Below are 12401 nucleotides of genomic sequence, written 5' to 3'. Positions count from 1 at the left end.
AATCTGAATTATCCGACGGTGAGTGTCAGAACTGGGCCAAGATTTACCATTCTCTTTATTTTGTATTTATATTTATTAAATTTATATAGCACCCTTCAACTGTAGATCCCAGGGTGGTTCACACATAAAAATACAAGATAAAAAACCCACCATAATAAAATTAAGAACCTCCACACTTCTTCAGGACATCCTGTTTCATTTGCTTGGAAATATTTTGGCTTGATTCCATCAGATTAGAAATATGCATTGCTCACTACATGTTAATAATATTTTCTAATAACGCTGCTTTTTTATTCACTGAGGTTACAGCAAATTATATGTTGTTACCAAGCAATGCATTTTAATAGTATTTTCTAATAAATAGCTTGCTGCTCTTTTTATCTTTTTAGGAAAAAAATATCTAAATTTACAAGGAAGAACCAGTACAAGCTTACGATCTAACCCAAGGCAGCTAGTGGTTAGAGCTGCACATGTTGTGCATGCCAAGAGTACTAATATAAGGCACAGGCCCTGACAGCTGTCCCAACTCAGGCAGCATAACTTTGTGTATTATACGACAGTATCATGATTTAATTATAGACACCCGTAATGGCAGACACTAGGGTTGCAAGTCAAGCTATATATCTGTCCACTCCTTGCTACAAGAACACAGAGGCACTCTTGCCCCTAAGTCAGTATATCAAATACTGTACTAAAGTCCAGGTCTGGCACTATTTAAGGAGATGGGAGCCCAAGGGGCATATGGTTGCCCTTCTGCAAATATATCAGAAGGCGGGGCAACAAAATCAAAAGGGAAAGCAGCTTAGGTTCAATAAGTTCTTTTGAATGTTAAGAACGGATGGCTACGAAGAGAACATTTGCACACTGAGGATGACTTTTAATTGTGCATTAAAACTGGGAACCATTTTGGAAGACCAAATTTCCATGTGTTTCGAGGGAGAACTGGAAGGCAGCACTTCCGAGAGAAAATACTAATATGAAATTCTAATCCTAGAATTGCATACCCTCTAACACATTCCGGGATCAATTCCAAAACTGGGATGGCTTCTGTAAATCCGGGACTCTCCCTAGAAAATAGGGACACTTGGAGGGTCTGGAATTGTAGAATTGGAATGGACCCTGAGGACCAAGTAGTTCAATACCCTGTCATGCAGGCATATGCAGCTGTCTCGTACGGGGATCGAACCTGCAACACTGGCACTATCAGCACCACATTCTCATCGACTAAGGTTGCCTGGCTGGCAAACTAGAGAGTCCGTTTGACTTTGAAGTTTTCTGCTGCACTGGGAGAGGAAGCCAATGTGGTGGTGTCAGTAATAAGAGAGGCTGCCGATACAGTGACTCATGCTGGGCTCTGCTGGCCAGTCAACAGCTGTGTGCTTGTACACTGCTGCCTCAGCTCAAAATGGCCATCTCTTGAAGTCTTCTGCTGTAAAGGTGGCTAGGGGCTTCCCCACCCAGCAGCCGAAGACTACCTCCCACTCCACCTTTAGCGGGGTACTTGGAAGGTAAAACATTCCCAGACTAATAATTAGGGAGTGTTTTTGAGCACTCAAAGAGTGTTGTATCTTCATCCAGTGCTCTGGACTTAGGGACAGGCATGTTCAGGCTTGTGGAAGGCATGACTCAGAGAGAGGCAGGCCAGGCTGGTGTGTCATCTCTCATTTTTAAGCAAAGCTTTAGGGAGAAGAGTATTAGGCAGGCAGTTTGGATTTATGTTGGTCACTGACCCTGTGCTTTCCACCTTTCTTTCCCCACCCTCACAGGCCACAATACTGGTCCACGAATAAACAATGACAAGTTATATAAGTTCGCCTACTCCACAGAGGTGCTTCTGGACAGGGTGAAAGGCTCATCATCCCTGGAGAGTGCAGGCTACCGAATTTCATGTGGCGTGGATGTCAACTTAGTATGGAGAAATCCCAATAATGATGACGATCAGCTGATCAAAATTGCGGTAGGCAAGCAGTGGATGCAAAAGGACATATTTAATGCGTTTTCTGCCAGTTGGTTTAAGTAAGAAAAGTGAACCCTATGTATAACATGGGAGGCAGAGTTAAAATTGAGTTAACTTTTGCTCATGTAAACAGTAAATACATGCTGCATTTACCCAGTAAGTAACTTAAGATGCAGTCTTAAGCATTCACGGTTGCACTGCTAAGTTTATTTAAAGGAAGTATGGTCCAGTATATTTAATAATTTACTGGTTCCCACCCTAATCACTTGAAAATCGCTGAGGGTCTTCATGACATTGTGCTAGAGGTTGCATGCTTTTGAATTGCATTTTATTTCTTCTTTTCTTTCTGATATATTTTATTGTATTGCAGTTGAGATTCCATAGACTGTAGTACAGTAAAATACAACATAAGAGATAAGAGAAGCAATGGAACACAATCAAAAACCAGCTTGAATATTTTATGCAATAGATGTGCCGTCTCCCATCTTCAACCACAAATAGACAGGTACACCATGGACCACTGGTGGTCTGTGAATCACAGTTTGGATACCCTGGCTTATGCTTCCAGTAGGCAGAGTCAGGTGACTGCCATAGATAGGAAATGCTGGGGGTGGAGGGCAGAGAATGATGGCAGGGTATTGGAACTGGTGAGATTTACCACCCTTAGACTGCTGCCCTCAGGTAAAGGATGCTGTTACATTGCCAATGTTGAAGTAAGTCAATTGGCAGGCTGTTTGACTGGTAGAATTACCTCAGGCGGTAAATTGTCTTGGGCCAGACCCAGATCAACGTGATATACTCCTAGATGAGCATATTTAACTGTGACGCCCTTAACACAAGGTGCTCTTGGAATGGAAGTTTGATAAGATACCCAGAGATCTTAATGGGAGAATTTCCAGTGCCTGAAATTTCCAGTGCACCAAAGTCAGATGTGTGGCCGCTGGGCATGATCACACTCTCCGATTCCATGTACAGTATTCACATGCGTAGTAGAAGATGTGAAAGGGCATAAAATCAGGGCGTCTTATTATATGGAAGACCACATGTACACAGCTGTGTGCAGATACATCTTTCACATCTTCTGAAGAATGTTCAGAGGCTAAGGTGGGGGCTATGGAAATGTGAAGGCCAGGCATGGGGTCACTGGACACAATGCTATTTTCTCCTCCCTAGAGCAGGGGTCAGCAACCTTTTTCAGCCATGGGCTGGTCCACCGTCCCTCAGGCCATGTGGTGGACCAAACTATTTTTTTTGGGGGGGGGATGAACAAATTCCTATGCCCCACAAATACCCCAGAGATGCATTTTAAATAAAAGGACACATTCTACTCATGTAAAAACATGCGGATTCCCGGACCGTCTGCGGGCCGGATTGAGAAGGCGATTTGGCCGCATCTGGCCCCCGGGCCTTAGGTTGCCTACCCCTGCCCTAGAGTGTTTTGTATACCCCTAGAAGGAAGGTATGATCCTGTTTGTGTATGGGTCATAACTTAGAGCTTTGTGTGAATAAGACTCCAGGTTAAGTCCCCAGTATTTCTAAATATTAGAATCTAATATTAGAATACAAAAGATATCTGAATAGGCCTTAGTGGGCCTTATCCAACGTTGGTCATACTCCTAATAGACCTGTTGAAATGACTGGATATGACCAACTTGGCTCTATTCATTTCAGTGTGTTTGCATTGAGTAGAAACTGGTTGGATACAATTCAGTGTCAGAAGAACAGCCCGTGGTAACAGTAATATAAATTCCACAAAGTACATGGGATTACCACAGAAAATGCATACTGAAAGTACATTGGAGTGGGTGAGGTGAAAATCTCAGTAGGTAATCTTCCCCTGTCAGCAGAGGCGCCAAGTTGCCCCCAAGATTGAGGGGTCCGGCCTGCGTTGTGTGTGTGTGACATCAGGCACGCAATGTGCATGTCTTGTTGTGTCGTCTAGAGGAGGCTGAGCCCTCTGGATGAGCCAGCCACTGAAGCTGTGCCACGTTCAGCTCCGGGATCAAGCCTCTTCCATCCACTGTGCCTGCCTGTCAGGTAAGTGTAGGTGTCTTCATTCTGCCTTTCCCATTTGCTTTTTCAGATTACAGATGCAAAAGTTGAAAACGTATATGAGCGTCCAAAAAAGAAAAACATTTTTGAAAGAAAAAATACAGCAGCAGTAATTGGAAAAGAGCACCTGGCAGCTTTAAAAAGGCCTGTAGTTCTGCAGTGGACTCGTGGAAAGGTAAGGAGTGAGTGAGAAGACAGTTCCTTGAACATATTTACACATAATCTCTTCACTTCTTGATGTATTGTGTTAGGGAAAGTGTAGGATCCAAGGCTTATTAGCCAACGCTGTGTCATAACTTGAGATGTTGCTTTAATGATGGAAGTTGAATCAAGTGTTATGCAGGTGGAAAGATCACAGGTCAGGGGTGAGATAAGGCAGGGTTTGAGGTGACTCGTCTCCAGTGCTTTTTTTCTAAAAAAAAATAATGTTTAGGGGTGCTCTCATTTTCCTACTCATATTGAAATACATCCCCCCAGGGAGGCCAAACTTAGATTCACAAAATGTTTAGGGGTATGCATCCCCCAGCACCCCCTCCCGGAAAAAGCACTGTTCGTCTCTATACTTGGTTTTAAGCAGCACAGGAAAATAGATTTCTCCCACTTGTATCACATAGGATATTGCTTCACTGTGATGCCACAAAACACTGCTGTCACAACGGTGTAAATCTTTAGCAGTCAGATGCCCAAAATAGATAACAGACTTTTCTGATGTCATCGTTTTTAGAGGTAGAAAAGCCCTTTTCTTAAGCACTAGCTAAAAGTGCAAAGTCTTGAGTTAAGTTCAGATGTAGCAGGACTGTCTGGCAGGTCGAAGTTCACTGTGTTTTCGACACGTCTCCATGCCGTTGATTTGGTTACTGTTCATTTTTCCCTGATGAGGTTAAAGTACAAGATATACGTTATCTTCAAATTCTGCTGGGGTAGTAAGAGAGGGATGACTATAAAACGTGAGAGCATTCTATATCATTTCCCCAAGACTGTAGCACTTTTCACACAACTATTATAAGGGTTTTAAAGGTATGGACAGTGGATGCTGCCTTGCACCAGGTCAGAGTCATCCATCTAGCCCAGAATGTCTACTCTGACTAGCAGCAGCTCTTCAGGGTTCAGACAGAGGTCATTCCATCATCTGATCCTTTTTAGATTGGAGATGCCAAAGATTTTGTTGTTGTTCAGTCGTTCAGTCGTGTCCGACTCTTCGTGACCCCATGGACCAGAGTACGCCAGGCACGCCTATCCTTCACTGCCTCTCGCAGTTTGGCCAAACTCATGTTAGTAGCTTCAAGAACACTATCCAACCATCTCATCCTCTGTCGTCCCCTTCTCCTTGTGCCCTCCATCTTTCCCAACATCAGGGTCTTTTCTAGGGATTCTTCTCTTCTCATGAGGTGGCCAAAGTACTGGAGCCTCAACTTCAGGATCTGTCCTTCTAGTGAGCACTCAGGGCTGATTTCTTTGAGAATGGATAGGTTTGATCTTCTTGCAGTCCACGGGACTCTCAAGAGTCTCCTCCAGCACCATAATTCAAAAGCATCAATTCTACGGCGATCAGCCTTCTTGATGGTCCAGCTCTCACTTCCGTACATTACTACTGGGAAAACCATAGCTTTAACTATACGGACTTTTGTCGGCAAGGTGATGTCTTTGCTTTTTAAGATGCTGTCTAGGTTTGTCATTGCTTTTCTCCCAAGAAGCAGGCGTCTTCTGATTTCGTGACTGCTGTCACCATCTGCAGTGATCATGGAACCCAAGAAAGTGAAATCTCTCACTGCCTCCATTTCTTCCCCTTCTATTTGCCAGGAGGTGATGGGACCAGTGGCCATGATCTTAGTTTTTTTGATGTTGAGCTTCAGACCGTATTTTGCGCTCTCTTCTTTCACCCTCATTAAAAGGTTCTTCAATTCTTCCTCATTTTCTGCCATCAAGGTAGTATCATCAGCATATCTGAGGTTGTTGATATTTTTTCCGGCAATCTTAATTCCGGTTGGGGATTCATCCAGTCCAGCCTTTCGCATGATGTATTCTGCATATAAGTTAAATAAGCAGGGAGACAATATACAGCCTTGTCGTACTCCTTTCCCAATTTTGAACCAATCAGTTGTTCCATATCCAGTTCTAACTGTAGCTTCTTGTCCCACATAGAGATTTCTCAGGAGGCAAATGAGGTGATCCGGCACTCCCATTTCTTTAAGAACTTGCCATAGTTTGCTGTGGTCGACACAGTCAAATGCTTTTGCATAATCAATGAAGCAGAAGTAGATGTTTTTCTGGAACTCTCTGGCTTTCTCCATAATCCAGCGCATGTTTGCAATTTGGTCTCTGGTTCCTCTGCCCCTTCGAAATCCAGCTTGCACTTCTGGGAGTTCTCGGTCCACATACTGCTTAAGCCTGCCTTGTAGAATTTTAAGCATAACCTTGCTGGCGTGTGAAATGAGTGCAATTGTGCGGTAGTTGGAGCATTCTTTGGCACTGCCCTTCTTTGGGATTGGGATGTAGACTGATCTTCTCCAATCCTCTGGCCACTGCTGAGTTTTCCAAACTTGCTGGCATATTGAGTGCAGCACCTTAACAGCATCCTCTTTTAAAATTTTAAATAGTTCAGCTGGAATATCATCACTTCCACTGGCCTTGTTGTTAGCAAGGCTTTCTAAGGCCCATTTGACTTCACTCTCCAGGATGTCTGGCTCAAGGTCAGCAACCACATTTCCTGGGGTGTATGAGACCTCCATATCTTTCTGGTATAATTCCTCTGTGTATTCTTGCCACCTCTTCTTGATGTCTTCTGCTTCTGTTAGGTCCTTTCCACTTTTGTCCTTAATTGTGGTAATCTTTGTACGAAATGTTCCTTTCATATCTCCAATTTTCTTGAATAAATCTCTGGTTTTTCCCATTCTGTTGTTTTCCTCTATTTCTTTGCATTGCTCGTTTAGAAAGGCCCTCTTGTCTCTCCTTGCTATTCTTTGGAAATCTGCATTCAATTTCCTGTATCTTTCACGATCTCCTTCGCATTTTGCTTGTCTTCTCTCCCCCGCTATTTGTAAGGCCTCATTGGTCAGCCACTTTGCTTTCTTGCATTTCTTTTTCATTGGGATGGTTTTCGTTGCTGTCTCCTGTATAATGTTACGAGCCTCCATCCACAGTTCTTCAGGTACTCTATCCACCAAATCTAAATCCTTGAACCTGTTCTTCACTTCAACTGTGTATTCATAAGGAATTTGATTTAGATTGAATCTTACTGGCCCAGTGGTTTTTCCTACTTTCTTCAGTTTAAGCTGGAATTTTGCTATAAGAAGCTGATGATCTGAGCCACAGTCAGCTCCAGGTCTTGTTTTTGCTGAGTGTATAGAGCTTCTCCATCTTTGGCTGCAGAGAATATAATCAATCTGATTTCGATGTTGCCCATCTGGTGATGTCCATGTGTAGAGTCGTCTCTTGTGTTGTTGGAAAAGAGTGTTTGTGATGACCAGCTTGTTCTCTTGACAGAACTCTATTAGCCTTTGCCCTGCTTCATTTTGATCTCCAAGGCCAAACTTGCCAGTTGTTCCTTTTATCTCTTGACTTCCTACTTTAGCATTCCAATCCCCTATAATGAGAAGAACATCTTTCTTTGGTGTCATTTCTATAAGGTGTTGTAAGTCTTCATAGAATTGATCAATTTCGGTTTCTTCAGCACTGGTAGTTGGTGCATAAACTTGGATTACTGTGATGTTAAAAGGTCTGCCTTGGATTCGTATCGAGATCATTCTATCATTTTTGAAGTTGCATCCCAGTACAGCTTTCGCCACTCTTTTGTTGACTATGAGGGCCACTCCATTTCTTTTACGGGATTCCTGCCCACAGTAGTAGATATGATAGGCATCCGAACTGAATTCGCCCATTCCTGTCCATTTTAGTTCACTGATACCTAGGATGTCAAGATGGTACCTAGGAATTCCTGTATGCAAAGTATGTACTGTGAGAAAACCAAGCATTTATTCCCCCATACACACACAACGAATTTGTCTAAAGATTTTTTCATGTCATCAGGCCTGAGTTCTGGAGGACAATTTTCAAGTGAAAAATATATTCCACATTGTTTTTGTTTCCCCTCTCCACTCAGGTTAAGAACTTCTACTCCTATGAAAATGAACCTGCTGTTATTCAGAATCTCAAGAGAGGCCTGGCTAGCTTGTTTCAGATACAGATGAACTCTGGGACTGTCAATGAGGTACTTCATCATGTTATGCAAGCTGCACAATCTCTCAAATGTTCACTGCTAGTATGAAATATATTTGACTTTGCACATAATACAGAACCAAATGTGTTATTGAATCAAAGAGCTAATCGTAAGGCAGTTAATAACCTCTGCCTAAGGCCCAGTCACATCACCCTCAGAAATGCAACTCAGCAACATGTGAACAAGTGCATGGTTGATGGTTTTAGTTCCTTAATGTGTGTGTGTGTGTCAAGTTTTAATACCCATATGGATTTTTTTGTATTGGTGTCAACATCATGTCTACATTGACTTTTAGGTATTCCAATGTGATAACGCTTTTGCCATTTTAAAAAATTATTATTTAAATTTTCTAGGTGGATATTTCCGGCAGATGCGATGTTACTTACAGGGCTCAGGAAAATGAAATCACTAAAATCAAAGCCTTGAAATCTTGTAAATTAGAACGGACAGGATTTACCAGCCACAGTCAGGTATAGTATGGATAATATCTTCAGCACATACTGTAGGCATCGTGTTGAGTTATGAAACACAAGGAACAGTGATGTTTTAGTTGTGCAGCTGGCCTGGTATTAAGCACTTCCTCGCGAGTCACACCATGGAGCCATCTTTCCCAATGCTATGAACAGTCCTCAAATCTTAATCCTGATGTAAGAATCGCTTTGGTGGATCCCACCAAAGTCCAGGCAAACACTTGGCCAACACTTCATCTTTAATTACAGTCAGCCAAATGTGTCTGGGAAGGGAATCTCACAAGTTGGGAATTATGGAGGCAAACATCTTGTTTCTTTCTAGCATCTGGCAAAAAGAGAAAGAAAGAAAGAAAGAAAGAAAGAAAGAAAGAAAAGGGGAGGGGCTTAGTAATTTTGAGTAAAAAGTTTCTTTTATCATACTTAATAGCATCATCAATATGCCAGTGTGGTGTAGTGGTGAGCCAGTGTGGTGTAGTGGTTAAGAGCGGTAGTCTCATAATCTGGGGAACTGGGTTCGTGTCTCCGCTCCTCCACCTGCAGCTGCTGGGTGACCTTGGGCTAGTCACACTTCTCTGAAGTCTCTCAGCCCCACTCACCTCACAGAGTGTTTGTTGTGGGGGAGGAAGGGAAAAGAGAATGTTAGCCGCTTTGAGACTCCTTCGGGTAGTGATAAAGCGGGGTATCAAATCCAAACTCTTCTTCTTCTTCTTCAATATAGTCTCCAGTGCATTGCCTCATCTTGTTTTTAAAAGTCATGTGCTAACTTGTGGCCATCTCTTTCATATGTTAATTTCCTATTGCATGAAGAAAAACTTAACTTTTGTTCATCCTGAAACAACTGCTAATTAACTTAACTAGATTACACAGTCTTTTTCCATCAGGAGAGAGGGGAAACAGGGTTTACTTTGGGTGGTAGTAAACTAAGTTTTACTCACAGTAGACCCATTGAAATTAATGAACATTAATAAGTACTATTTTTCTAGAAAAAGAGGTGGTGGAACTCCCCATGAACGCCTCCCTTGTTCTCTTATAATAGCCATGGCACCCACCTGAGAGGTGCCAGAACTGAATTCCAGCAAGTCCCGGCTAAAAAAAGAAAGAAAGGCCTGGTTAGGTCCATTAATCTCAGTGTGTCTACTCTGAGTAAACCTTAGTTGAATGCGACTCTTTATCCCCACACTGTACAATGTTGTTTAAAATGGTATAAACTTACATCAGATCCTTTCTTGGGGCAGTTTCACACTGTTTGCTATTTAACATATTAGCTACATACACACCAGTCTTATAGCAGTGTCTTTACCCACTCAGTGAGCACATAAAGTGTGGGTGACATCCACATGTTTCAGACCATTGGTTTAATGCAATTTCTAACTAAGCAGTGTGTAGACAAATGCACATACTGGGACAAAATATGCATAACATTGAATATACTAGGGACATAGCTGTCAAGTTTCAGATTTGAAAATAAGGGATCAGCAGTCTCACTTATCCTGGGGACAGTCACATGTCAGTGCTGGGCGGAGCCAGAAGCAAAAGTGGGCGGAGCAGCAATGTAAACTCCAAGCGGGCTCGGGCTCAGAGCGGAGCAAAGAGGAGGGCAGCCAGCAAAGAGGAGGGCAGCCATGTGCTCCGCGCGATGGAGCCCCATCGTCTTCTTGTCTGATCCCATCAAAACAGGACAGGAAGCAGCAGCTGCTCAAAGGTAGCCAGGCTCCGCCCGCCAGCTAACCCTATTGGCCGGCTGAGGGGCTCGGCAGCAACGGATAGGGGCTGATGCAGGGGGAGGAATACACCCCCCTGTAAGCACAGGAAACGGCTCCCACTTGTTTTGAGGGCTGAGACTTTTCTTTCCAAGTAGGCGAGGTCTTTCCACCCAGTCCCTGGCCAGCAGGGGAGGAGCTGCTTCCATTAAAAACGGGAAATTTAAGGGAAATAAAAAATAAGGGAGAGCAGTGGAAAACTGCTTAAAATAAGGGAAAATCCCAGGGAAAACGGGATACTTGACAGCACTGACTAGGGAAAACAACATAAGGAAATGCATTATATTAGGGGAAATTGCATGCAAAGATGTGTACATTAGAAAAAAAAATTGCACTAAAATGAGGACTTAATTTTTTTAGCAAACCTCTGTGTATATCTGGGGACCCTGGCCTAATCACAATTGTTCATAAAGTCATTACACATGCAACTATACTGTAATGATAGTCATTACACATGCAACCATACTGTAGCACATATCTAGCATACTATAGCTATGTTTTGGCATGTTTTGTGCTGATATTGTTTCTGCATTTCCTGGTCCTAACAAAATTATATTTCAGCTCTTTGACATCAGCCAAAAATCAGTATCTGCCACAACGTATGTGCTGGAGGACACTTTTATTAAATCAGTGCGGGCAGAAGAAAATCACATTTTGAACGTGAATATTCAGCGAGCAATTGATGCGAAAGTAGTTTCGAAGTAAGCTGGCTTGTTTGACTATTTTGCAGAACATGCTTAGTGGCGAAATGATATGTTTTATAGTCTGCTATCCTTTGCTGACACCCCAAGCACCATGAATTAAAGCAAATACATCAGTACTTTGAAAATCATTTAGTAGTGTATGAAAGTTAAGACTAGTCTGACATCATTCGACCATTGCTTTCACCAGTCTGTTCCATTTGCATTTCTTACATTTGCTCAATCATTGGCAGTAAATTTCATAATCCTTGTTACAATTTAAAGAGATATGTGATCTTGGAGTCAATGAGTACCCCCCCTTTAAACCAGGCATCCCCAACCTGCGGCCCTCCAGATGTTTTGGCCTGCAACTCCCATGATCCCTAGCTAACAGGACCAGTGGTCAGGGATGATGGGAATTGTAGTCCAAAACATCTGGAGGGCCAAAGGTTGGGGATGCCTGCTTTAAACAGAGTTTCTTGGAATGCTCCAGCTGAACCCAATGTCTAAGTGCTCACTTGTATGATATGGCCTGTCACTAAATATAGAAACAGTCTGCTTATTGCCATCACTTGGCTATAGAAAGCTTAGAATGTGAAAGTCTTTAAGTCCCTACTTACACATGGTGACATGAAGTAATGCATACAGTAATAATTACAAGCTACTGTTTGGGATGGAAATGGGGATATATATTAAGGTGGCCATCTGCAGAAAAGCCAGGGCTTTTGAACCTTTAATAGCTTTCATGACACATTATGCCTACTAAAATTCCCTCTTTTACACAACTATTAGCACAGCTATTAAGGGTAGAGGAGTCGCGTTTTCTCTTGCATCTGGCTATCTGGATATGTCTTCAAGTTGCAAACAAGATGTAAACCTCTGTTTCAATATGTGTACCTAACAGGCAGAGACTGGAACTGAAGTCAACTGAAGCTGGCCCAAGAGTGATGGCTGGGAAGCAAGTTGCTAAGATTATCAAGGCTCTGGATTCAAATTACGTTGCAATTTCGCTTGCAGCAGAGCCTGTCTCGGATGAATGTAAAAGTTGCCCCACAGTAAGTAAATGAAAGAGCAAGCTGTTGCGCGCCTTAAGTTCAAGTTAAGTAAAAGCACTCCTTGAAAAGAAATTATTGTTTACCAAGATGTTAGTGAGATATTAGATTTGTAATTATCGAACACAGACATTTTCAGATTTATCGAATATTCTACAGCAACTTGGCTGACCTCATGACACCACAGCAACGCATTAAGGCATGTTAAATTGTT

The 12401-nt window shown here is 42.5% G+C and overlaps 1 protein-coding gene across 1 annotated transcript in view; it reads left to right on the top strand.

Annotated features, from left to right (window-relative positions):
• The window catches only part of MTTP (microsomal triglyceride transfer protein), a 38389-nt gene that overhangs the window by 7398 nt on the left and 18590 nt on the right, over positions 1-12401 (top strand). Inside the window, exons 2-7 of the mRNA XM_033160445.1 lie at positions 1767-1957; positions 4041-4184; positions 8109-8216; positions 8579-8695; positions 11017-11156; positions 12040-12190. Of these exons, the coding sequence (XP_033016336.1) occupies positions 1767-1957; positions 4041-4184; positions 8109-8216; positions 8579-8695; positions 11017-11156; positions 12040-12190 (851 nt within the window). The remainder of the gene's footprint in view (positions 1-1766; positions 1958-4040; positions 4185-8108; positions 8217-8578; positions 8696-11016; positions 11157-12039; positions 12191-12401) is intronic.

Source organism: Lacerta agilis, chromosome 9 (assembly GCF_009819535.1).
Source record: "Lacerta agilis isolate rLacAgi1 chromosome 9, rLacAgi1.pri, whole genome shotgun sequence".
Classification (NCBI taxonomy): domain Eukaryota; kingdom Metazoa; phylum Chordata; class Lepidosauria; order Squamata; family Lacertidae; genus Lacerta; species Lacerta agilis.
Note: the sequence above shows the minus strand (reverse complement) of the source record. Positions and strands in the feature narration are given on the sequence as shown.